General features: G+C 37.1%; 1 protein-coding gene across 6 annotated transcripts in view; it reads right to left on the reverse strand.

Moving 5' to 3' along the window:
- Nucleotides 1-2,848: 2,848 nt before the first annotated feature.
- The window catches only part of LRRC28 (leucine rich repeat containing 28), a 154,304-nt gene continuing 129,630 nt past the window's right edge, over nucleotides 2,849-27,522 (reverse strand). For 2 of the 6 annotated variants that reach the window (XM_087428871.1, XM_087428870.1), the window contains 3 exons: nucleotides 25,684-25,859; nucleotides 23,896-24,055; nucleotides 2,883-3,561 (listed from right to left, as the gene is read on the reverse strand). In XM_087428871.1, the coding sequence (XP_087284997.1) occupies nucleotides 3,489-3,561; nucleotides 23,896-24,055; nucleotides 25,684-25,859 (409 nt within the window). In that variant the 3' untranslated portion in view covers nucleotides 2,883-3,488. Of the gene's footprint in view, nucleotides 3,562-16,706; nucleotides 16,763-23,895; nucleotides 24,056-25,683; nucleotides 25,860-27,522 lie in introns of those variants that run through there. The other 4 variants (XM_087428874.1, XM_087428873.1, XM_004431902.3 and 1 more) reach the window with 4 other exon arrangements.

Raw genomic sequence — 27,522 nt, forward strand, 5'->3', positions numbered from 1 at the left:
GACAGTGAGATTTGAATGAGTTTTAGATAGATATAGAGCTGTTTTCAAGAATATAGACTTTATAAAAATCTCCTCTGTTTAAGAGAAGACAAGATATTCACTAAATTCCTGGAGAAATGTAGAACAGCCTCATTAGGACTAAGCAGGAGTTGATGGAAACCACAAAAATAATGAAAGCATAATAAAACAGCTAGGGTTTTGTAAGGATACATTTTTAAGTAAGATTCCTAAAGAGAGTGTGTTTACAAGTCTGTGAAATGAAGTTTACTTCTCAGTATTTAATTACATCAGATTGCATTAGTGCTGGCCCTGTTAGGAATCCATGTTCATAAATCATCTGAATAAAAATGTTTTGATTTCTGCTGAAGCAATGTATTGTGTTTAAGCTTTTTTCAGTAAAGATAAAAATGCCTGATTTTTCAATTCAGAAAACAGAAACCTAATTTTACTATTAATAATTTTTAAAACTGGCTTTGAAAGTCCTCAGAGAGTACAAAATAAGCATATATTTTAGGGCAAACTACATGCAAAGCCTCATAAGCCAATTGGTATTGAAGCCTTTTTTATTAGACTGAAAACATTTTAATTCATAATTCTAAGTGTGGAAGAAGATTGAGATGTACATGGAACTAGTCAGACAAGCCTGAGCATGAAAGGTTTTAGTGGGCATTGAGTACACTGACCCAAAGGTGTTTAATGTATACCTCACTTTTCCAGAAGAGGAGGGCCAGGTAACCAAGGAGCTCATCTCTCTTCTCTATTAACCAGAGTGGATGCTCCACCAGACAGGGCTCTTTTGTGTACTGAACATTTAAAAAAAATTTTAAGTGTGCTTAAAATACATATTTTATTCATTGAAGATGCAACATTTCATCTACACAACGTTATGTAATTGAGGATTTTGGTATGATAACAATTAGGCATTCTGAAGAACACTAATAGGGTAATCCACTTAAAACGGACCCCTTTTACACTATATCATAAGAAGGCCTATGCCCAACAGGGTATCCTAAATTTAAAAATTTACCATTAACCACATCAGATTATTGATGTAAACTTACCTGAACAGACTATATTTTCCAAGTAACTCACTCTTTTTTTGCATTACTATAATTGTCTGAAATATTTCTCTACCTAGTATAACTTGCTCAAGAAAACACATATATAATTTCAGAATTTTCTGCAAAGCTCTGGACACAATTCAAATACACAGCATGTAGGCAAATTTTCTCTAGTCTAAAACACTCCTCTATAATATCAAAAGGTTAAGAATGACATCAGTGAATCCAGTACAAAATTTTGATAATGAATAGCACCAGGGAAGCCAAATTATAAGTTCCATTTCTCATCAATTAAGCTGGGTGCTGCACCAAGGATTAGAGTTGGGAGTGCCCAAAAGTTGTCTGCCCAGTTCACTGCTGGTGGTCAACACACATTGTTTATAATAGGAACAGAGATGATGCTTGGATTGTAAGCGTCTTTGTAAAATTTCAAACAAATTAAAACAAAAGCATTACATATCCTTACCTCAATGAGAATCCTGAATATCAGGCAAGCACATTTCATAGCTCCATTTTAAGACAGATGATTGAGGAGGGTGAAAGAGAAAGATGCTGCAGTATATTCACTGTCACTTAAATATCAGGCAGCAGCTACTTAGGCCTGAATCACATTTGTGAAGTTTCATGCCGCATTGTTCACCTGCCAACTTATATACATGTAGAGGTTATACTAAAACTTCAATTATTCCAAAGGATGAAAGAAGTGCTATATTTTGATATGGATCTTCAGTTCCTATTCTACTATAAGCCTTTGAAATGTTAAGGCTGAACAGGCCAAGTTATGAAAGGGACAAGAGGAAGTAAGAACAGTGGAAATACAGTTGGAACACACGGTAATGTTCTGCCTTCACCATTCTATGTGGATAGTTGCTTTCCGGGCGGCAGGTGGTGCGACTGTGAAAAGATCACACATTCGTCAGTAACTATGTAGGATTTCTAGCACTGTTAGGGCCTAGCATTACAGATTTAGGGTAGCTAGTAAGATTCCATAAACCAAATTTTTGACAGGTCTGAAATCTTTTGAAAATTTTCCTACCAAGTAAATCTTTTTGGTTCCCCTTTTAAAAAGTCCTGCCTTAGAGAAAACTGTGTATAATTAAAATTTTTAAAAATTAAAAAAGAGTCACTTCACAGCAACCAGAAGAACATCTGGCAGTAAGGCAACATTAAACGCCTTCCTTTCAAAGGAAGAGCAAACACGTGACCCCTCCATGAAGAGCATCTCTTCTGTCAGAGATAATCTCACAGACTTTCCATTTATGGTCTTTTTGCAAAAGTCCAAGGCTGAATTTGGACCTGCTTTTCCTGTATTTCCTCAGTGGTATCTGGACAACAGTGTTGTTAAATACATAAGAAATCTAGGGTCAAAATTAAGATAATCGAATGCACTAGGTATTTAAGTCCATGTGCATAGGTTGTCCTTAGAATCACCCTGCTAAAAACTAGTAGCAGAAGTAGCTGAAGCCTGGTATTCACGTGTAACAAAAATACTTCAAAGTCAATATAAATTTAATCATAAACCCATCTAACAAGAAACACTGGAGGTTATATTTTGATGTGTTTTTTTCTCCCTTTTTCTCATTAGCCAGAAAATGTTTAAATCTAGAAGAAAAAGATCAGATTTTTTTAAAGCCTCAAATATTCCTCAAACTCTTCTCATATAAAAAAATCTTACCAGGAAATAAAAAATTTCAAAAATTATTTTTCTGTCAACAGTCTTTCAAAATGAGTGTATTCTTCCATAATCTGCATTTTTATTTTTAAATAAAATTAAGAGACTCTCACAAAAGTCTCTTAACACGTTGCAAAACTTATAAACAAGGTTGTAGCTTTCCAGGGGGTGTGTGTTAGGACCCTTGAGGAGCCTCCCCTGGAGTCTAACTTCGCTGCCAACTCAGGCACCCTCCCTGCTGTTCAATACGACAGGGGCCGTGGGGTTTGCTGAAATTCCTTAAAAACATGGAGGATACCCTCTGGGGGAAATCATTCTCTGAGGAAAGAAAGAGAGAGAAGAAGATTAGAAGTATCATTGAAGGTATGTGTGTTCAAAGTTAATTTGGCTATATTATCAAATTATGGTTCTTCAGGGAACTGAAACTTGCTTTAAATTAGATTTGGGGAGGCACATCAAAGTGAATAGTCCGCGTATGAGACACACTCACATAAAAAGAAAAACACAGAAGTCAGAGTTCTTAATTTTGGGGAGGATATATTCCAACTTAGAGGAAGGGTGAAGGCATTTTAGCCCTGAAGCCCAATCATGACATTTACAGAGTGTTCTGCAGTCCCCCCGCCTTTGACGGGACTGGATGTAAGGGCCTGCTCAGCCAGGCTGGCCTCTCCTGTCACTCTGCCGCACAAACAGCGTGTGATATGCAGGCGACTGTGTGTCAAGCTGGCAATACTCCTGAGGCTCCTGAGTGTTTATCAGCTCAGTAGGTCAAAAGTCTGCAGACACTGGGTGGAGCAGCAGTAAGCCACAAAACTAACAGCTGTCCTCCTGGAAGGGGAAAAAGGGAGAGAAGAGCACTGTGAGTTCAAGATTAAAGTCTTGGGATTCCTTCCATTAGAGACAGTCTTTTTCTTTGTTAAAATAAAGGATTAGGCATGGTCAACAAAGTACACAACAGAAATGTAAATTTCCTTTTAAAATTGAGCACTGGAATCAGGTGAGGTATGTGTGTGTTCATTTTATTAGCAGTTTTCAGATGACATAATATCCTTAAGTTAGCAGCTAAGGAAAAATAACATTTTTCCACGTTATGGTCTGAATTCTGCTTACTAGAACCCACAGTGCAATGATAGAATTTGAAATACAGTATAAAAACCATGTAACAGAAAACATCATCAATTTAGCTAGAACACATATATACCAAAAAACTTAAAAAGTAGACTTTTAAGAAATTTATCCTACAAATGTATTTGCACAGATTGCTTATAGAGGTAATTTTGGAATCTGAGTAAGAGTTTGAGGATCTTCTCACACAGCAGAGGAATGCCATCTCAGATTCCTGTTTGGCACCTTTCCACAGCGAGTCAGAGCCCCGTGACCCATTCTGGACAGCTCCAGCTGTTAGATGGCTTGTTTTCCCACCAGAAGTGCTATCCTCTGGTGAGGAGAGAATCGTCTACTGCTGTTTTCATAAGACCGCCTGTGCCGACTGTTTCCTACTTCCCCACCCCTTAGTCCAGTCTTTGCCTTTCTCTGTAGCCCAGGGAGGTGACCTCTGCAGACCCTACCCCAAAGCTGCCTGATTGTTGGTTTCTGGCTGGATTACGCTAGTGGGAGGCATAGCAAGAAGGTAAAGGGCAGGAAGAGAGAAAAGTTGCATATTTCTTTTCTTCTTTTTTTTTTTTTAAAGTCTAGTTAATTGAGGTATATTTACATATAAACATATAATAAAATTCACCCGTTTTAAGTATACAGTTGAATGAGTTTTGAAAAATATACAATTATTTAACTAACACCACAATTTAGATATAAATATTTCCCTTATCCTAAAAACTTCCCTGTATCCATCTGTAGCCAATCCCTCCACCCCCCACCAAGTATCTAGTAACAACTAATCATTTTGTTACCTTGTGGGCCTTTATTATTTTTCCCTGGTCCCTGACAATCCTCCAAAAGAAGCTGTGCCCCCATTTCATCTTGATTGATAAATGACCTCAAGGCAAGAGCTAGAACTACCTCTATGAGTCCTCTCATCTTAGATTTGGACCAATCCTGGATTCCCTTACCAACTGGCTTCCAAGTAGGTCTGGATAATGGGAGGGTAAAGCTCCCATGGGTGGCCCATTCTGTATGGCTTCAGTTCTCACTATGCTCCAGTAACACTTTTCAACACTCACCCAGGCAGCTGACAGCTCTGCCTTAGCCTTCACTTCCTGCTTGCACAGAGCCTCAGAATCAACCAGAGGTGAGAGCTCAGGGCCTTCTTGGGTCTTTTCTGAGCAGGCTCACATCCCTATGCATGCATGTGGCCTTACAGACTCCCAGGAATACGTTAGTACTTTTCAGAACCCCTATGGAAACCTCATTATCCTAATTTTCCTTTTCAGCTTTATGATCAGTCAATTGTTTGCCCCAACAGTTATCCAGTGCCTCAGGCACCTGTGAAGTTAAGCAATTATCTGTAACCGTTTTGAAAATTTTTGACGAACACCCTCAGAGAAGAGGCTTTTTGCATTGGTGAGCTCTGACTGAGGTCAAATAAAGACAGGCTTGCAAGTGGGGTCTTTTAGTGAACCACCAAACAGGACAAATAATGACAGTGCTCTGGCAATGGGCCTTCGAAGATGCTCCCACTCTCTTCTACCCCTTTCCAGTTGCTGCCAGGCTGCTGGTGTTAACTGTGATTGCAGATTCTTGGTTTTCAAGGTTACGACTAGAAGATGGGACTATAATAAGTTAAAATTTCACAAAGGTCTCTATTCTTACTGAGATTCAGCCACTTTTCTCGGATAAATGCACTCCAGATTGCTGTAAGCCTTTTGTTAATTTCCAGAGTTCTGAAAAATTTGATTCTGACAATTTTTGCCAGTTTTCTCATTGCTTTTATGGAAAGGATGAGTATTTCTATCCCACTTCATCTCTATCTCTCTGACTAGAGCTCCTATGGGCAGCCCTCTCTGACAGCTCTAGTTCTCAGCAGCCCCCAGATCCCCTTTTGTCCTTCAGGCCTAAGGATCAAGGATGACAAAGCTTCCTACTGCTGTAAATTCCCAGGTGCTTTATCAGCCTTGTGGGTGCTCTGAGCCCTGCCTAAACTTCTGTGAATAGTCCCTCTCCATTAATTTCTCTTCAAAATCTCAGCTTATATGTGTTTTCAAAATCCCAGTTATATGTGACTGTTTTAGTATGTGTTACAAGGAGGGGCTTAAGGAAACAGTCCATCAGACTACTGCTGGGATTGGGTTGGTGAGTGCATGAGCGGTATCCTTGCTAGGGAAAAATAAGACACTGCTAATCAGTAGTATGCGTGGCATCATGATTACTAGAAGTATCACTTAAATAGACCGCCAATGAGGGTAAGGCGCTGGGAGACCAAGTGGCTGTGGCACTTGATTGCTGGGCATCATGGTGAATTCAAAGATTGTGGAGTGAGATGGTCTTCTGACCACTAAAGAGATCCTCCACATCCCCAAAAGAGAAAAGCTTAGTGCCTTGAACTCTCAAGTCAAGGCACAGGTAAAGAATCAGCAAGTTTCTATGGTGGCCTTAAAGGAATTCTTATTTTATGAAGCTTATTCTATGTAGCTCATTCATGCCTGAGGCCTGAATGTACGGGCTGCAGAATCACATACCAGGTAAAGGTATATTCATGCTTAGTCTCTTATGCTAAGGTAAAGGCTGCTGGTTGGGAAGGAGCGGGAATTTGAGATTTGAGATAGAAACCTTTGTGTAGACACAAAGCTAAGAACCTTGAACCTCTAATATCTCTAAACATTTCTTCACATCAGAAACAGTTCTTCTTACCTTCTAAGAAAACTAGCATTCCCTACATAAAAATATTTCACTTACTTTATCTAGAGTGGTTACCTAAAAACAAAATGCCTAGTCTCTTCAGTATCCACCACTAACAATACTCACTGCCTCTAGGGCCATAAAAGACTAAGATCCCAGCTTGATCCAGAGAGATAATTGCAAGGGCTGCTCCTGGGAAAGATAACGTATATGAAGAAGTTGTAGGATCTTTCCAAATTTTATTAGCAGGAACCTGGAGAGCAAGCATGGAAATGGATTCTAAGTACATGAGCCAGTGAGAATAAATCTAAGGTTGGATCAGGCCAACAAGGGTGCTTCACATACGCCTGATAGGATTTAATGTGTTAGCTCAAGCACCTGTAATGGTTAACAGAAGTCTTGACTCATAGAGGCCTACAGTCAACCAGACACAGATGCTAGACCCCACTGCATAGGCTAGAGGAGATCAAAAGCTTAGAGAAATGGAAACATTGAAGTGGATCCAATGTGGTGCAACCTGCTCAGCCACCTCCTGAAAACCTCGGGCGGGTCAGGAAGACATTCCCCTCACTAAGACATTAAAATACGTATTGGTGAGGGAATACAAACTGGAAGTACCAAGCACACTTGATACTTAATATGACATAAGCCTACTAGAGGTGATAGAGAAATCTAGCTGAATTTTGCAGGCAAAATATATTTGGGTGGGGACTTTCTGTTCTGCTAAGACGGAGTAGCCCCATTCCTCCCAGGTCCTTCCTCTTACAACTAAAATACCCTGGTCATAACACCACAAACAAGCATAGGAAGATTCTGAAACACAGAATGAAGGTGAACAGCCTAGGGACATTGGGACTTGAGGAGCAACACAGCAGTGGTTAAGTTCCCTAGGTTTCCTTATTGCTTCCCACATATCTCAGATAGGATGCTGCAGAAGCCTCCAACCCAGAACCATCAACAGGCACAGACAAAAAAAATCTCCAAGAAAAGCCTGTTCCCCTTAGCCAAAGGACTGGGACAGAGAAATCTATAGAGACAGAAAGTAAATAAGTAGTTGCATAGGGGTAAGTATGGGGGAATAGAGAGGTGACAGCTAAAGGGCACAAGGTTTCTTTTAGGGTGAGAAAAATGTTCTAAAATTGACATGGTGATGGTTGCACATATCTGTGAATATAGTAAAAACCACTGAATTGTATACTTTAAACGAGTGTATTGTATGATATGTGAATTAACTCAATAAAGCTGTTAAAAAAATAATAGTGCTGAAAGGAGAAATAGATAAATCCACAATTAGAGTGGGGACTTCAACATCCCACTCTTAGCAACTGATAGAACCACTGCACAGAAAATCAGTAAAGGTATAAAAGAAGTAAACAACTCAATGAACTAAAGAATCTAACTGACACACACAGAACACTCCACCCAACAACAGCAGAATACATTTTTTTTTCAAATGCCCATGGAACATTCACCAAGAAAGACTATATCTTGGGCCATAAAATAAACCTCAACAAATTTGAAAGAACTGAAATTAAACAGAGGACATGTCCAATTTCATCTCTGACATATAATAAGCCTAGAAGTTGTCACTCCTTTTCTTATAATAAGAACAAGCTGAACAAATTGAAAATCAACAACTTTTTTTCCACCCACCAGAGAACTGAGATTGTAGGGCAAACTGCAACCTCAAAATCTGGAGAGACAGGTGAATCCGGAGAGTCACAGCTGAGATTTGCTTACCTCGACAGAAGATGCTAGAATTGCTGGAGGCTGAGTGTGGATTAGCCTTAGAGTGAGATAGCTCTGGGGCTGCAATCTTAGCATGGCCCCACACAGAGGGACATGGTGAAAATCCAAAAAAAGATCCCATTGCAGCTCAGTCAGGAGGAGAGAAAGAGTAGTTATTGTGCGACATGTCACAGCATGCTTCATAACAAAGGACTGATCTCCAGAGGAAAAGAGTTTACCAGAGCCTTTTCTTAGCTGGAGAAGGGCATTCTTCCTACTCCAGCTCCTTCTAGCCTGCCCATCTCACCTAAGAGGGGAAAGCAAGCTATGTGACACAAGAAAGACTTGTGAAGGTCACAGCCCAGACATACAGGCCTACTAAAATACTGAGATATAATCATAAAATTTCAGAACACTTCCCTCCCTCACACCTTACCACCAGAGTAACTGGGCTCCAGCATAAGAACAGAAGAGTGTAGATAAAACAACTGCAAGATGCAGACTCTCTGAGGAGTACACAGGGAAGCCCAAAGTCAAGTGAGCAGAAAAAAATAAGGACATTAAAGGAATCTGAATTTGAATTTGAAGTGTCTGGTACCTACAACTACAGCAAACATTAAACACAGCCCAACTCCTAGCCAGATTAACATAAAATCTCACACTAAATGCCTATTTACCTCAGTTCTTATTACCCAATACAACATGTGTGACTTTCAACCAAAAATTAGAGGACATGCCAAACGGCAGAAAAAAGCACATGCTGAGAAGAGAGAGAAAACCTTAGAACCAGACTCAGATATGACACAGATGTTAGAATTATCAAACAGGGAATTAAAAAAATAATAAAACAGGAAACTCAAGATCTGTGAAACAATTTCTAAAGGTGAAACATATTCATAATTAGAATATCAGAAGAAGAAAGAGAGAAAGGAGAAGAAATATTTGAAGTGATAATGGTTAAGAATTTTACAAAATTAATGATAGATCCAAAAGCTTAACAACACCAAGTAGGAGAAATATCAAAAATAAAAACAGAAATTAAAAACTACACATAGGAATATCACATTCAAACTGGAGAAAACCAAAGAAAAAGAAAATCTTGAAAAAAGCCAGAGGAAGAAAAACCTTACCTATAGAGGAAAAAGTATAAGAATTACAGTAGACTTCTTATTAGAAACCATGCAAGCAAGAAGAGAGTAGAGTGAAATATTTAGTGTGCTCAAAGAAAAAAAAATCATAACCTAGAATTCTCCATCCAGTGAAATTATCTTTCAAAAGTAAAGGAGTATAAAGACTTTTTCAGACAAACTGAGAACTAAGAGAATTCATTGCCAGCAAACTTGCCCTGCAAGAAAGATTGAAAGGAGTTCTTTAGGGAAAAGGAAAATGATATAGGTCAGAAAATCAGATCTAAATAAAAAAATAGGAAGGTTGTCAGAGAAGGAATAAATAAAGGTAAAATAAAATCTTGTATTTTTCTAATTTTCAATCAATCTAAAATATATCTCATTTAAAGTAATAAGGGTAACAATGTATTATATGATTACAACAGATGGAGAGTGAAATGAATGACAGCAATGTCATAAGGGATGGGAGGGAGGAATTAGGACTATTCTGTTACAAAGTACCTGTACTCCACAGGGAGCAGTATAGTGTCATTTGAAGATGGATTTAGATTAGTTAAAAAAGTATATTGCAAATTCTATGACTACAACTTTTTAAAAAAGAAGAATAATCGATATGCTAAAAGAGGAGATAAAACAGAATAACATAAAATGCTCAATTAAAACCAGAGAAGGCAGAAAAAGAGGAGGGAAAAGAAACAAATTAAAAATACAAACAAAGAACACATATGAAAAATAGAAAGTTACAAACACAGTACATATTAATCCAACTAAATCAATAATCACTTTAAATGTGAATGGTCTAAACATACCAATTAAAAGACAGAGATTGTCAGAGTGGATGAAAAAACAAGATCCAACTATATGTTGTATACAAGAAACCCACTTTATTTTATTTTATTGTTTTTGTGAGGAAGATCAGCCCTAAGCTAACATCCGTGCTAATCCTCCTCTTTTTGCTGAGGAAGACCGGCTCTGAGCTAACATCTATTGCCAATCCTCCTCCTTTTTTTTTTCTTTTCTCCCCAAAGCCCCAGTAGATAGTTGTATGTCATAGTTGCACGTCCTTCTAGTTGCTGTATGTGGGAGGCGGCCTCAGCATGGCCGAAGCGGTGCGTCGGTGCACGCCCGGGATCCAAACCCGGGCCGCCAGTAGCGGAGCGTGTGCACTTAACCACTAAGCCATGGGGCCGGCCCAAGAAACCCACTTTAAACATATAGATGCAGACAGGTTAAAAGTTAAGGGATGGGGAAAGATATACCATGTTAACACTAATCAAAAGAAAGATGGAATAGCTATATCAATTTCATATAAAGCAGACTTCAGGACAAGGAAAATGATCAGACATAAAGAGGGGCATTACATAATAATAAAGGGGCCAAATTCTCCAAGAAGACATAACACTGTGAGATGCGTATGAACCTAATAACAGTGTCAAAACACATGAGGCAAACAATGATAGAAGCACAAGGAGAAACAGACAAACCCACTAGTAGAGTTGGAGACTTCAACATCCCCTTAAGTAATTAATAGATCAAGAAAGAAGAAAAGCAGACACAATACAGTTGAACTCAACAACATCATTAATCAACTGGACCTAATTGAAATTTATAGATACTCCGTCCAACAACAGAAAAATACACATTCTTCTCAAGCTCATGTGTAATAGTCATCAAGAAGGAACACATTCTGGGACATAAAACCACACCATAAATGTTTAAAGGAAGAGAAATCATACAAACTCTGTTCTCAGACCACAATGGAATTAAACTAGAAATCAATAATAGATAGCTGGAAAATTCCCAAATATTTGGAAATTAAACAATTAAATTCTAAGTAACACATAGATGAAAGACTAGGTGTCCAGAGAAACTAAAATATTTTGAACTGAATGAAAATGAAATACAACTGATTAAAAAATTATGAGTACTGAGCAAAAGCAGTACTACAGGGAAATTGACAGCATTACACACATGTATCAGAAAGGAAGAAAGCTCTAAAATTCATAACCTTCCACCAGGAAGTTAGAGAATGAAGAGCAATTTAAGTCTAAAGTAAGTAAAAATCATAAAGCATGTTCTCTGTCCATAATGAAATCAAACTAGAAATCAATAACAGAAAGACAACAGGAAAATCTCCAAACATGGAGATTAAACAACACAGTTCTTTGACCTTCTTTGACCCATGGTTCAAATGACTACTTTCTCAAGGGTTAAAGAGGCAGTCTCAAAAGATATAAAAAACTTACATGAACTGAATGAAAATGAAAATACAATATATCAAAAATTTTGAGACATAGTAAGGCAGTGCTGAGAGAGAAATTTATAGCACTAAATGTTATGTTAAAAAAGAGGACAGGTCTCAAATTAATAATCTTCTACCCTAAAAACCTAAAAAAAAAAAAAAGCAAAATAAATCCAAAACAAGCAGAAGGAAGGAAATAATAAAGAGGAGAAACCAATGAAATTGAAAACTTCACTAGGATTAAGAAGATCAATAAAATTGATAAATCTTTAGCAAGACTGACAAAAATAAAAAGAGAGAAGAAAAATTCACATAAGAAACGAAACAGGTGCTATCACTACAGATCCTGCAGCCATTAAAAAGATATAAGGGAATACTATGAACAACTTCACACTCATAAATTTGGAAACTGAGAAGAAATAGATGAATTCCTTGAAAACTACAAACTACCAAAACTCAACCAAGATGAAACAGCGAACCTGAATAGTCCTGTAACTATTAAAGAAATTGAATTTGTAATTAAAAAAAAGAAAAGAAATTTCCAGGTCCAGATGGTTTCACTGGAGAATTCTGTCAAACATTTAAAGAAAAACTAAGAGGAATTTTTACACAATCTATCTCAGAAAAATAGAAGAGGAGGAACACTTCCCAACTCATTTTAGCAGGTCAGTATAACTCTGACTCTAAAGCCAGACAAAGAGGACAAACCCAGAAAACTACAGACCAATATCTCTCATGAACATAGATACAAAAAGCCTCAACAAAATATTAACAAGTTAAATACAGAAATGTATAAAAAGAACTATACACCATGATCAAGTGGGAGTTATTCTGGGTATGTAAGGCTGGTTCAATATTTGAAAATCGATGTCATCCACCATATCAACATGTTAACGAAGAAAAATTTGCATGATATCAATGGATTCAGAAAAAGCATTTGACAAAATACGACATCCATTCATGATAAAAACTCTCAGTAAAGTAGGGACAGACGGGATTTTTCTCAATTTGATAAGCAGAATCTATAAAACCTATTGCTAAGACCACACTCTACAGTGAGGTCCACTTTCACTACCTTAGTCAACACAGCACTGGAAGTTCTAATAAGGTAACAAGGCAAGAAAAAGAAATAAAAGGCATACAGATTGGAAGGGAAGAAATAAAACTATTCCTACTTTCAGACAGCATGACATGATTGTCTAATAGAAAATGCCAAGGAATCTACAAAAAATAGTCCTAGATTCTTAAACAAGTTCAGCAAGGTTACACGCACATAAGATCTAAATACAAAAATCAATCACATTTCTATATATTAACAATGAACACATAGAAATTGAAATTTAAAAATATAATATTTATAATTACACAAAGAAAGGGAAATACTTGGGTATAAACGTGACAAAACATTTAAGGATCTACGTGCTGTAAATTATTAAATGCTGATGAAAGAAATAAAAGAATACTTAAATCATTGGAGAGACATACTGTGTTTATGCACTGGAAGACTCAACATGGCAAAGATGTCAATTCTCTCCAAATTGATCTACAGATTGAATGCAATTCTTATCAAAATCTAGCGTAAGGTTTTTTGGAGACAAAGATAAGCTTATTTTAAAATTTATATGGAAAAGCAGAGGCCCTAGAATAGTTAAAACAATCTTGAAAGAGAAGAATAAAGTGGAAGTATCACTTTACCTGATATTAAGGCCTACTATGTAACTACAGTAATCAAGTCAGTTTGGTATTGACTGAGAGACAGACACAGATCAATGAACGAAATAGAGAACGTCTTCATGACCTTGGGGTAGGTAAAGATTTCTTAGGACACAAAAAACACTATAAAATTAAAATGGATAAATTTGACTTGATCAAAATTAAAACTTTCTGCTTTGCAAATTACACTCATAAAAAATGAAAAGGCAAGTATCACTTTTGAGATTTTCTTAACTCAGGAACTTATGTAAATTTTAAGTTATTAAATATTTTGTATTACCTTATTTTTTTAAAAAATATTAAAGTTGGTTAGAACCCTAGTTCAGATAATTTGCTACACCAGAATGTATATATTTGTATAAATCACAATTATAATGAAACTCAGACACAAAATGATCTTAAATGGCAAGTGCATTTTTGAGGATCAGCTAACTAAACTTAATTCTTCTGTTTTTTGAAGATAATTACGTTAACTAAAAATCATTCATAGAAATGATACATTTCATACCACAACCACTGAATTTTTTAAAAATTCTAAGCAAAAGAATCCAACTCCATAAAGATGTGGGATTTTTATTCATTGAAGCATAATGCCCAGTGGATCATCATTAACTCCTTATGAAGCTCAAGGGAATAGGGTGGGTAACCTGGAGGTGTCATATTTGTGCTACAAAGAAATCCCGTCTGTGTACTTATTTACTTTGGAGAGACTCATCTGATAACATTGTATCTGCTTGTTGCATTAATGATCTAAGTTGTTACAAGTACACCAACAAATCTACTGCCTTAAGAATGGATTTGTGTTGGCTAGGTTCTTTAAAATTCCAGAACTGTGGCACCAGAGACATGATAGTTTTAGGGGAGAAACTTTGAGCTAAGCAATAAACTCTACAGTTAGGAAAAAGTCGCTGATAAATTCCACAAAGAACATCAGACACGACATTTGTTGCTTTAGAATCTCTGAGCATATTTATAGGCAAGGCAGAAGAAAGAGCATTTCAGCTGAGTTTCAAAATACAGAAATACCACTATTCTTAAAAAACACAAATCACAATGTTGTTGGCACATATTAGAGCCCAGGAAAATCATAAGAAATGTGGTATTTTCTTTGCAAACGTGTTTCCTGATTAGAAACAAAAAGCATATCCTTGACTCACACAGAAACTCAAGCCAGAAGAAAAATAATATTTGTTAGAGTTGATGAGATGAAATTCCAAGCTTATGTACATATTAACTTATGGGAGAATCATCTGGTAGCATATTGTATCTGCTTGTTAGATTTATGTTAATAGCGACTATCCTCTCATGGGAAGATTCTGTGTGCAGAACTAGAGGCTCAAATATTACATACTTGTTGACCTCTCTCATATGTGGAATATAAACTGACACACGGACAGAGAGAACAGTTTGGTGGTTACCAAGGGGAAGGGAGTTGGGAGGTGGGCACAGGGGTGAAGGGGACATTTATATGGTGACTGACAAATAATGTACGACTGGGATCTCACAATGCTATAAACTATTATGACATCAATAAAAAAAAATATTACATACTTGCTTCTCCACTTGATCGGTCCATGCCCTAGAACTTTAGGAGTAAGATATGTATGGGAAAGGAAGTATCAGGTGGTTTGGTCATAGCTGAATCCCCAGTACCTAGTACAGAGTTTGGCACATAGCAGATGGTCAATACATAATTGATGAGGGATACAATGAGGAAGAAACAGTTAGGAACAATTTACCTAATTTTTTACCTGTGCAAAATTTCATAAGTCACCTTAAGAGGGTGCCAATGAATAGGCTTCTGATGAAAGAAAAAAAAAAAATCCCAAACACAAGTAAGCAAATAATATCAGTATTACTGATGTTAATTAGGTTCATAGAAGAAAGTAATACCCACAAAAACCACGGGTAAGAAAATGTCATAAGTGATTTACCTATCTCAGAATTAGATAGAAGAGACTATTTAAAAATAAACTAGTGGGAGAAGGGAGTATTAGTTGTTCTGAAAGACAATGGGAAGCCATAAGACAAAGACAGTTCTGCAAGCCCTCTAATAACAGGTCTCTATCCCAAGGCAAAATAGTAACCCAGACATCTGGTCCTCCCATGTAATCACTCTGGCCTAAAAGACAAAAGAGAATTTCTGAAAGAACCAATCTCTGTAAATCTGAGCTTGAAAGCAGCTGACTGAAGCCCTGGTGCCAGTGCCTACCACAGTGCCCCGCTTGCACTAAATGCTCACTGCATGTCTGCTAACTGACTGGGCCAATTAAGAAATGAGTGGATGAGTTCTTCTAAGCTATTTGGAAGTAACTCTAAGGCATTTTTTACAGAAATAGAAAAAAAAAATCCTAAAATTCATACAAAAGATCCCAATTAGCCAAAGTTCAAGAAAGAACAAAGCTGGAGGCATCACACTTCCTGATTTCAAAATATATTACAAAGCTACAGTAATCAAAACAGTATGGTACTGGCATAAAGACAGAAATATCGACCAACAGAACAGAATAGAGAGCCTAGAAAGAAACCCTCACTTACACAGTCAACTGATTTTCCACAAGGAAGCCAAGAATACACAATGGGAAAAGGATAGTCTCTTCAACAAACGGTGCTAGGAAAATTGGATATCCATATGCAAAAGAATGAAATTGGACCCTATCCTACGCCATACACAAAAAATCAATTCAAAATGGATTACAGACTTAAAAAAATTTAAGACCTGAAACTACAAAGCTCCTAGAAGAAAACATATGAGAAAACCTTTTTGGCATTGGTCTTGGCAATGATTTCTTGGACATGACACCAAAAACACAAGCAACAAAAGTAAAAATAAACAAATGGGACTACATCAAACTAAAAAGCTTCTGTACAGCAAAGGAAACCATTGCAAAGGGTTTCCCTTGCAAATATTTGCAAAAAATATTTGATAAAGGGTTAATATATAAACTATATAGGGAACTCTTATAACTCAATAGCAAAAAAACCAAATAATCTGATTTAAAAATGGGTAACGGACTTAAATAGACATCTCTCCAAAGAAGACAAATGGCCAAGAGGTACGTGAAAAGGTTCTCAACATCAATAATCATCAGGGAAATGCAAATTAAACACACAATGAGATACCACCTTACACCTGTTAGGATGGCTATTATAAAAAAACCCCAAAAGAGCAAAAAATAACAAGCGTTGGCAAGGAATGTAGCAAAATTAGAATCCTTGTATACTGTTGGTGGCAATGTAAAATGGTGCAGCCACTATGGAAAATAGTATGGTGGTTCCTCAAAAAACTAAAAATAGAACTATCATATGATCCAGCAATCCCACTTCTGAGTATATACCCCAAAGAACTGAAATCAGGGTCTCAGACATACCTGCACTCCCATGTTCACTGCAGCATTATTCACAATATCCAAGATATGGAAACAACCTAAATGTCCATCAACAAATGAATGGATAAAGAAAATGTGGTATATAAGTACAATGGAACATTAAATATTTAGCCTTAAGAACGAAGGATATCCTGCCATATGAAACAACATGGATGACCCTGGAAGACATTATGCCAAGTGAAATAAGCCAGTTACGGAAAGACAAATACTGCATGATTCCACTTACATGAGATATTTAAGATAGTCAAACTCACAGAAGCAGAGAGTAGAATGGTGGTTACCAGGGGCTGGGCGGAGGGAGAAATGGGAGTTGTTGTTCAATGGGTATGGTTTCAGTTATGCAAGACTTCTAGGGAGCTGCTGTACAATATAGTGCCTATAGTTAATAATATTGTGTTGTGCACTTAAAAATTTGTTAAGAGTTAAAAATTTGTTAAGAGGGTAGATCTCATGTTAAATGTTCTTACTACAATTAAAAAACAAAAAGCAATAGGGAGCACCAATAATCTGGTTCAATGAACCCTCAATTAAGAGATATTCTACTTTAGCCTAAAATATTAACAATGGTCATTTCTAGTGGCAGTACTTTCATTTGATATATTCTCCTTTTGCAGAATTGTATTCTCTAATTGTGCTTCGATGATAATGTATGAATTGAATAGATTTATTTTGTCCCCTCCAAAAAATAAAAATAAAAAACCACTTATCTACTAATGTTTTAATAATTAAACATATTTTTAATTTCTAAAGTAATCTAGTTTGTTGTAAAAATTCAACACTACTCAAAGGCAACCACTGTTACTTTGGTGAAAAGTCTTTGAGACTTTTTCTATATATTTAAACAATTTAAACTATATATATATTTAAAAAATACTATATATATAGTATTTTATATATATGTATTTTATATATATATTCACATCCATAATTGACAAAAATTGGATCACACTATGCAACCTGTTTAACTAAACAGGTTAACTAAACATTTTTAACTAAACAAAAAAATTTTGCTACAAGAATCTTTCCTTTTCTTTTTTAACCTGTAAACTATACAGGTAAACTATATAGTTTACAGGTTAAAAAACAAAGGATTTTTTTAAATCCCTCTAGATATATTATTTTTTTCAAATTTTTGTTTTGTGTATTTGTAAAAATACAACCTCACTGAAAATATTCAAATGATTCTATAGTATACAGAGTTGAAAATTAAAGTACCCCCTAACCACCCCATAACCCCACATTTCTCCCTCCCAAGATAACCATAGTTAAGAGTTGGATCTGCATCCTGCTGGACTTCTTAGTGCATACACACACACATATATATGTACACGTGTACATATATATATACACACACATATGTATTTCAAAAGTGTCTTGTTCAGAATATTGGAGCTTATCTTCATTTCGTATTAAAGAGTATCATTTCAAAATTTCTTTGTGCTATCTAGTGATCCACTTAGTAGCTAACTGCAGCATAGTGTCTAAAACAGAGATTTGGAGCCAGACTGCTAGAATTCAAATCCCAGCTCTGCTATGAGACCTTGGCCCAGTTTCTAATCTTTCTGTGCCTCAGTTCCCCCTTCCCCTTCCTCCTGTAAAATGGAGATTCTATTTGGTTGAACCACATGGAAGTGCTGAGGTGTATGATTCACATGATTCAATCTAGTAATAGTATCTGTCTTACAGTACTAAGAGAAGTAATACAGCTCAACTTCCAAGCTGGATCTCCTGACCCCTGAGGCCAGTGAGTTTTTTTCATTCTAGCCCAGGGCCTCACTGCACAAAAGCAGAGATGTCACCACACCAACACCTGAGTGTACACTATAGTATCTGTTATGGCTAAAACTTAACCCAGCAGTATGGGAAGAACCATTGGGATTCTGGGCCATTTGTAGTTCCTGTCTCAAAATGCCCTGGTGATTTAAGTGAGATCTTTTGAATGTCTGTGATGGAATTCTGTGTGTCAACTTGGCTAGGCCATGGTGCCCAGTTGTTTGGTCAAATACTAGTCTAGATATTGCTGTGAAGGTATTTTTTGGATATGATTACATTTAAATCAGTAGACTTTGAGTAAAGCAGATTACTTTCCATAATGTGGGTGGGCCACATCCAATCAGTTGAAGACCTTAAGAGCAAAGACGTAGGACTTTTCCTTAAGACAGCAACATAGAAACCCTGCCTGAGTTTCCAGTCTACTGCCCCGTGGAATTTGGACTCAAAACTGCAACATCAACTCTTTTCTAAATTTCCAGCCTGCCAGTCTGCCTATGGTTTTGGACTTGCCAGCTCTCACAATCACATGAGCCAATTCCTTAAAATCAATCAGTCTCTCTCTATCTCTACTTATATATATAGATATAGGTTCTGTTTCTCTGGAGAACTCTAAGCAATACAGATTTAGCTACTGGGAGGTGAGATGCTGCTGTAACAAATACTTAAAAATCTAGAAGTGGCTTTGAAATTGGGTAATGGGTAGGGGCTAAAAGAGTTCTGAAGTGGATGGCAGAAAAAGCCTCGATTGCCTTGAAGAGACTGTTGGCTGAAATACAGACATTAAAGGATATCTGGTGAGTGCTCACAACGGAAAGAGGAGAGCTATAGAAAAAGCTTCTACTGTCTTAGAGAATACATATATTGTCTTGAATTAAGAGAATGTTGCTAGAAATATGAGTGTTAAAGGTGTTTCTGGTGAGGTCTCAGACAAAAATGAGGAACGTGTTATTGGAAACGGGAAGAAAGATGATCCTTATATAGCACAGAGGACCTGACTGAATTGTGTTCTGCTGGATGGAAAGTAGAACTTGTAAGGATGAACCTGGGTATTAGCTGAGAAGATTTCTAAGTAGTGTTGAAGGCATGGTCTGATTTTTCCTTGCTGCTTACAGTAAAATGTTGAGAGGAGTAAGATAAATTGAGGGAATTGTTAGGCAAAAAGGAACCAGAACTCGAAGATTTGGAAAATTCTCAGCCTATCCATCTTGTAAAGAATGAGAAAGCAAGCGCTGGAGAGAACACCAAGGGTGTGGCTGGACAACCGTTGGTTAAGAGATTAGGCATGTGACTTGTGGATCCAGTCAACCATTTCAGCAGAAGCCCTGTCAGCTTGGACTGAAGGGGACAGAGACGGGACAGGATGAAGCAATGCTGTCAGGCTTCCGAGATCCTACAGGTAGGAAAAGGGCAATAGAGCTATCAAGAAAAGCTATCAAGAATGACCTGGGAGATGAGGCCACCTCTTCAACTCCAGTGAGGCAACTTTCTTGGTTTTAGAGGGCAGGCCCCACCCAGGGCTGAGGGGGTGAGGCCATCCTGGTGGGCCTACAGGACAGAACATCTAGCCAAAGAGGATTATTCTCAAGCATTAAAATCTAATAGAATTTGCCCTTCTAAGTTTCAGATTTGTTTGGAACTCATGACCTTTTTTTTCCTTCTCATGTTCTCCCTTTTGTGATGGGAATGTCTATCTTATGCCTGTCCCACCATTATATATTGAATGGAGGTAACTTGTCTGGTTTTATAGGTTCAAGGCTGGAGAGGAGTTTTGCCCCAGGATGAATTATACCAAGTTTCACCCATACCTGATATAAATGATAATTAAGATGAGATTTTGAACATAAGAGTTGATGCTGGGATGAGTTAGGATTTTTGGGGTGTTGGGATGGGGTGAATTTATTTTGCATGTGAGAAGGACATGAATTTTTGGAGCCAGAGGGCAGACTGTTATAGGTTGAACTGTATCCCCCCAAATTCATATGTTGAAGTTCTAACCTCCAATGTGATGATGGTATTTGGAGATGAGGTCTTTGGGAGATAATTAGGTTTAGATGAGGTCATGAGGATGGGGCCCTCATGACGAGATTAGTGCCCTTATAAGAAGAGACACCAGAGAGCTTGTGTTTCAGTGTGCTCACACTCTCTCTGCCACGTGAGCTAGCAGGAAAGCAGCCATCTTCAAACCAGGAAGAGTCCTCACCACGAACTGACGATGCGTAACTCTGATTTCAGACTTTCAGGTTTCAGAACTGTGAGAAAATAAATTTATGTTGTTTAAGCCACTCAGTCTATGGGATTTTGTTATAGAGGCCCCTGCAGAGTAATAGAGTGACCTTATTTGGAAACAGGATCATTGCAGTTGTAATTAGTTAAGTCATGATGAGGTCAATAGGGTGAGCCATAATGCAGTATCACTGGTGTCCTTATAAAAGGGGGATATTTGGACACAGAGACAGACATACATAGAGGCAAGGGATGTGAAGAGATGACGGGAGAAGATGACCACCTATAAGACAAGGTTTCTCCCTCACAGCCCTCAGAAAAAACCAATCATACCAACATCTTGGTTTTAGACTTCTAGCCTTCAGAGCTGTGAGACAATAGATTTCTGTTGTTTAAGGCAACCAGTTTTGTGGTATTTTGTTGCAGCATCCCTAGCAAATGAATACAATACCCCTGAAAAACCTTGAGTAGCTTGGTTCATAGAATCAGGGAAATACAGAACTTGTGAGAAAAGCCAGACACATATTGTTATGCTAATAAATAATCCTCCAAGTTCATGTTCTCTGTTTTAACAAATGAACAGTAAGTTTTGGGAATGAAAATTTGCTATGCCGAAAATGATCAAAAGTCATGAATATACTAGGCATTCTTCTCTGCTACAGATATTTGAAGGTTTGGGTATTTATTGTTTATGCAAAATACTGTAATTTCTTTTTACTTCACTCTGTATGAAATTTAGGTTGGAGCTAACACTTATATAGGACTTGGTATTTTAGAAGAATATTCAATATGTTCTTTTAAAATCATGCCAGATGTCCACATTAATTTAGATATTGGCTGATACAATGTATTATTTTATGACAAGCAATGCAAACTGAACTGAATATATTAGAAAACTTAAAAATAATATTATTCAGATATTTTAGAGTTTCTGATGTTAAAAATATTGATTTTATTTTCAGCAATGAGCTACTGAGATTCAAATATTTGGTTTACAGTTACAAAAGAAAGTACCTTAAAGACTATGGTAGAAATGGAAGTCAATGCTTTTAATATAATCTCCATAGCAACATGGGAAGGAGCAAAGTCTGGCGGACCAAATGAAAGCCACAAACTCTCATTTTCAGACCCTACCATTAACTCACCACAGAAAGCCATGTTTATATCTTGACATTTCATCTTTGCTATAAACACAGGCACTTCTGGCTTTGCTCAACAAAAGGGCATTGCCTAAGTCCTATGTATTAAATGGATACTTTTATATTTATGTTCTCAAACAATATAAGATTATTCACACTGAATATCTAGGTTGTAGTAGAGAAATAAGATGCGGTAAATGCAAATACTGAATAAGTTCCCCAAATTTCATACAAAGATAACACAAAAATGACTTCATTTGAAAAATCTACTTTATTTTCACAAATTATCATGATGAAAAGAAAGTTTATCTTTTTAAATAGGTATTTGGAATTTTATCAGCTGCTAACAGAGCATCCTGACCATACTGAACTGTTTTCATTTTCATATTTTCAGTAAGGAAATGTCTTCTATAGAAAATTGTACAATAACAGTGCATAATACTATAGTTTAATGAATTAGTTAAGCTTTTCCTATGATATCTTACCAATATGACGATTATTTGCTAAAAACACATACAACAAAGAAATTTTACAAAAAACCTCTGAGCTACAAAAATAGATTTAACATTTACTTAGTATTTATTACATGCCAGATACCATCCTGGGCTCTTTATATGAATAATCTCATTTAATCCTCACAATGACCTTATTAAATCGGTATTATTACTATGCTTATTTTATTGATAAAAAGATGAAGCTCAGAGATGTTAAGTAATTGGCCCAAGGTCTCCAAGTGGAGGAGTAAGAATCAGGGCCTGTGCACTTGACTGCTATGCACGACTGCTTCTCACAGATGTGTCTATTTTATCTGTTAATTTTATTCATGTAGTAAGACACTCAGGCCCTGACTCAGTCCTTTTAACTCTAATTTAAACGGAATTCCACTAAAGGTATTGATCTGATCACACGGGATTAGAAGCAGCAAATGAGAAAGGTTTGGAGGAGGGCTTCTGTAGGCAGGCGCAGTAAAGCAGGAAACATTAAAAATATAGAAAGTTGAAACAGGAACTGAAAGTATAGCAAAATAGGATTATTCAGGGTAAGAAAAAGATAAATGCAGCTTTGGAAGGGAGTGGGTGGAGCGATGGAAAGGTAACTACCATGTGTTGAGCACCCATTATATGCCAGGTGTTCGCCTTCATCCTCTGCTAATCTTCACAGAGGGCCTGCCCAGCAGGCTGTTCTATGCCCATTTTGAGGCTCAGAGAGGTTCAGCACCCTGCCCACGCTCGCTCTTGTTCTATAAAAATTATTACAAAGGAAACGCTTCTTGGCACTGAATAGAAGTAACAAGCTATCTGGAAAATTTACTAACCCAAAATACTACATTTGATGGATAAGTGAGGCATTATAGTACTTTTTTTTAACTTCGAAAAATGTGAATTTAGAAAATCCTAAATTTAGAAAATCTATAAGCTACGGTTGTGTTAATGGGGGATTTTTCATTTGATGTCCTACTTTAAAGTTTGTCTAGTATTCTTTTTTTAAACTACCAGGATAGGGGTTTTTACTTAGTGAACATTCTTAGCAAATTTAAGGCATTGTGCCAAGAAATAGAGAGCGGCAAGAGAATGTCATTTGGAAGGGTTGGAAATTCAAAACAGAAACACACACACACACACACACACACACACACACACAGTTCAGCCACACACCTTCAGTTAGCAACGCCAATTAAATAGAGGAGCTGGGCTGGTCCCATGATATAACAAATATTTTGTTCTTACATTCCTTATTGCCTAAAGACTATTGTGAATAGGGGAACAGCAGGAAAAGACTCCTACAAAGAATGAGCTACACTAAATAATATATACAATAAAACTCTTCTGTATATGACCAAAAAAGTAATAAAGGAAGTCCAGTTTTCTTGTGATGCTGAAAATGTGCATTTGTTTCATTTAGCTGTATCTCAGGAAGCACTTGATGCCCCTTTACAGCTGCTGACTTCCCAATACTTTGATACGTGTCCTCCGCCCCTCCCCACATTCCCACCCCCGCCCCGGTGTAAGCCCTGGTGCCCACTTAGGCATGATTACCCCTGGTGCAGCCCTGCCATCGGTGTCTCTCTCAAGGGAAAGAGCTTGGGGTAGACAATCGTAAACATGGGCTCGCTACACCGGTGACAGTGCCCCAGGGGGCAGTGTAGCAGCTCCAGGAGACTTCTGGGTAACGAGACTGGAGACAGAAAGTCCAAATCTGGAACACAAGAGAAAATCACGTGTGAATGAAAAAATCATATTTCCTTAAACTAGGTTCTTAAAATATTTCTCTCTGTTACCAAGTTAGTTCAGCTAAAGTACTGCATGTTGAAAATTCTGTTATTTGATAGGCACTGAATAAAAACATAACATTATTTGGAAATGGAAGCTGTTTTTTACATTTTTGATACTAAGAGAAAACCTAAATCTACTCTTTTAAAAAAGAGTAACCAGAAGCTGTCGTGAGGTAGAGGAAGGAAAGAGCAAATATTACTTAAGAACAGAGATCAAAAAGGCATTAATTTACCCAGAAAGGGTTTGTAAACTTCTAAAAGAGACAGAGAATAAAACAAGGACTGGGACTGCAGACTGAAACTGACTTTCCTTAAGTTCTTTCTAAATCTATTGGGCAATTAGTATTAATCAAGCTAAATTATATTTACTGAAAAGAATGAAAAGGGGAAACAAAGAAATCAAAGAAAATGAAAAATAATGAAACCAAGCTTTTCCTTGCCTCACTCCCATGAGCTGCCATTAATAAAAATAGAGTGCTTCCTTCTCAGCTTAGCTGAGCTACACCAAAGAAACACCTAATGCAAAACATCCCAGTGGCCCAGGCAATCTTGAGCACAAATGTACACAGGGTTGCTACTGATGGTAAACATCCAGGAGAGAGAAATGGTCATATTGAGGTGAAACCTAAAAATTATCGACTCATCTTCGGGAAGAAAATACAAATTAATTTATCATCTTTTATATCTGTCCAGACGTATCAATCACTATTTAGAAAAATGTAATTTACTCATAGGTGAATAATTATAAGTTTCTGCTTAGTTTTAAAAAACAACTTAACTTTGTATTAGACATTCCTGGAGCTTAATGTTGGCTATCTTTGTATGTAACTTTTTTTTAAAGCAAAGACAAGACATTTATCAGTTTTAAAAACACTTAAATGCATTTTTCTTATTAATATTGCCTTAAATATTCTTAAAGCATCTCAGATATTCACTCCACAACACCTATGAAATCTACACATTGCCAAATCCTTTCCAAACCAAGAGCTGGCATGCTGTGGTAATACTGCCAAAAGCTCCTGATATTTCTTCCCCTTGAGGTAAATAAATTTCTCAGATGTGAGGAGGCTACAGGGTAAAAACCTGCTTTGCTGAAAGAGGTATCCAGCTTTGCTTTAAGGATAAGATCTCTGCGAATTTTTTCCTACTGAAGAAAGTGCCTCTGCCAGCCTTCTCACTTCCACCAAATAAACGTTCCCAAACACCAATTTCCTTCATTTAAACCATGTAGTTTAACTCTTAACCTCTGTCCTTTGTGATTGAAGACCATATTTTAGTGAATGCTTCTCTGTGTCTGGAGGGAGTACTGAAAGGATCAGTGTTGATAAAATATTAAAACTTCTTTTCTTATGAAAAAAAAGTCCCATTGCACAACAATGTGAATGTACTTAATGCCAATGAACTGAACACTTAAAAATGGTTAAATGGTAAATTTTATGTTATGTACATTTTACTATAATAAAAAAAAATGAACACCAAATAGGTAGCATAAAACACAATTTCTAAGTTCACTGAATGAGAGGCAGTGAAAAAAAAGAAAAGTTCTATATACCTTTTAGGAAACTGTGGTAGGTGTGATGCAGACTCCTCATGGCCAACTCTTGCAGAGGCAGGACGTGATCATTCTCTGTCCCTATGGCCTTCACCTCGGCAGGGAGGAAAACGGTTAGTTGCCCTGATGAAAAGGAAAGCAGCTTCACCTCGGAAACTTGAATGGGAGCACCACAGCTGCAGAAAGACACATGTTCACAGTAGTGTCAGCAAAAAGGAAAAGATGTGCCAAAAAAATGTGTTAATCAAAATATACTTTTAAAACTTTAATATACTGCTGAATTGCCAGAGTTCTTTTTAAAGTGAACAGATGCTATCCTGGGTTCCTTAATAAAACCTGCCATAGAAATCGAAACTCATCAGTTGGAACTCAGCTAAGCTAAATCATTGCTGAGGTCCAGTCACTTCCAGTAAGAACAAACTTTGAAGAACGTTCCTTCATAGGATCTACGCAATTTGCTTTGTAAGCCCTATTTATCCTCATTTTATTACCCCTACCAAGTTTATGTTTATTGAAATTTTCAAAATTAAAAGGAAAAAGGAGCTCTCTGTTGAGTTACAGTACCTTGGTTTAATAGAACTTTTGTGTGGAAAAAACCCTACGAAGCAAATAGATTTTTAATGGTAGAAGATAACTTTATTGGATCCTTCCATAAACTTCTGGGGAAAATTTCTTGCCAAAGCCTACTGAATAAGCCAAGTCACGCCCTATTCCCTGCAGCCACTCATAACCAGAGGCAGAGATGTCCTTGTTCCCTCGGCTGCAGGGTTACCATGGCTCAGGAGTCTGACTGATCTTACTCTACCTCCTGTCCGAGACCACCAGATTACCTAAACACCTCAACACTTCTCTTCTCCAATGACAAACAGGTGCCAACAAACCGTGGCTCTCCGGACACAACATGAGATTATCTCCCTAACCTCAACTAGAAACAGGCAATGAAGGAGAGGACACAGGAACGGAAGGCAGAAGCCCTTGGCTCGTTTGTTCATTAGAAGTTCTTTCATTTGGTCATCCCTTCTATCAGAAAACATTTCCAGAGTACCTACTATACGGCAGTCAGTCAAGATACTTAAATGAAAAACAACAAGATGACTCTCTTCCCTTGGAAAATGTAATAATTACAATATAATTTTAATCATATTATAATATAATTACAGAGAAGATAGAGTGACTGACTCTGTCCAGAGAATCAGGGAAGATTTTACAGAGGAGACAATATCTGACCTATAACACAACTGATTTCACTCAACCAATTTCTCCATCTGGCTCAAGCAAAAGAATCTCAGAAGGCCACTTTGGGCCCCCCTTCTAGGCAGAACCCATATCCCAAAGGGAACCAGTATTCCAAATTCTAACACTATAGTTTGGTTTTGCCTTTTTCAACAGCACGAAATATTCTGTATCTGACTCCCGTTGTCAACATTACATTTCTGAGATTCATCCATGTTGCTGCATGTACTGTAGTTTATTCATTTTCATTGCTGTGTAGTAACTGAAAAACATTTGGGCTATTTCCAGTGCGGGTCTATTATGAACATTTTTGTGTATATTATTTGATACATATGACCATACAAGTCTGCTAGATACATATGTAAGATTGGAATTGTGCTTATTATAGTGAAAGCAGACAGACAATAAAGAGATAAATATATAATAAAATAGAGTGAGAGCTGTACCACTATAGATAGCATAACCAAAGAAAGTCTTTCTGAGGAGCTGACATCTGAGCAGAGACCTGATTGGAGAGAAGAGTTGACTCAGAGAAGAGGAACTCAGTCATAGTCTGATAGGCACCCTAAATTGAATACAAGGAACTAAGAGTTCAGGGAGTCCAAA

Source organism: Ceratotherium simum, chromosome 3, assembly GCF_057802395.1.
Source record: "Ceratotherium simum simum isolate JZ-2026a chromosome 3, ASM5780239v1, whole genome shotgun sequence".
Classification (NCBI taxonomy): Eukaryota; Metazoa; Chordata; class Mammalia; order Perissodactyla; family Rhinocerotidae; genus Ceratotherium; species Ceratotherium simum.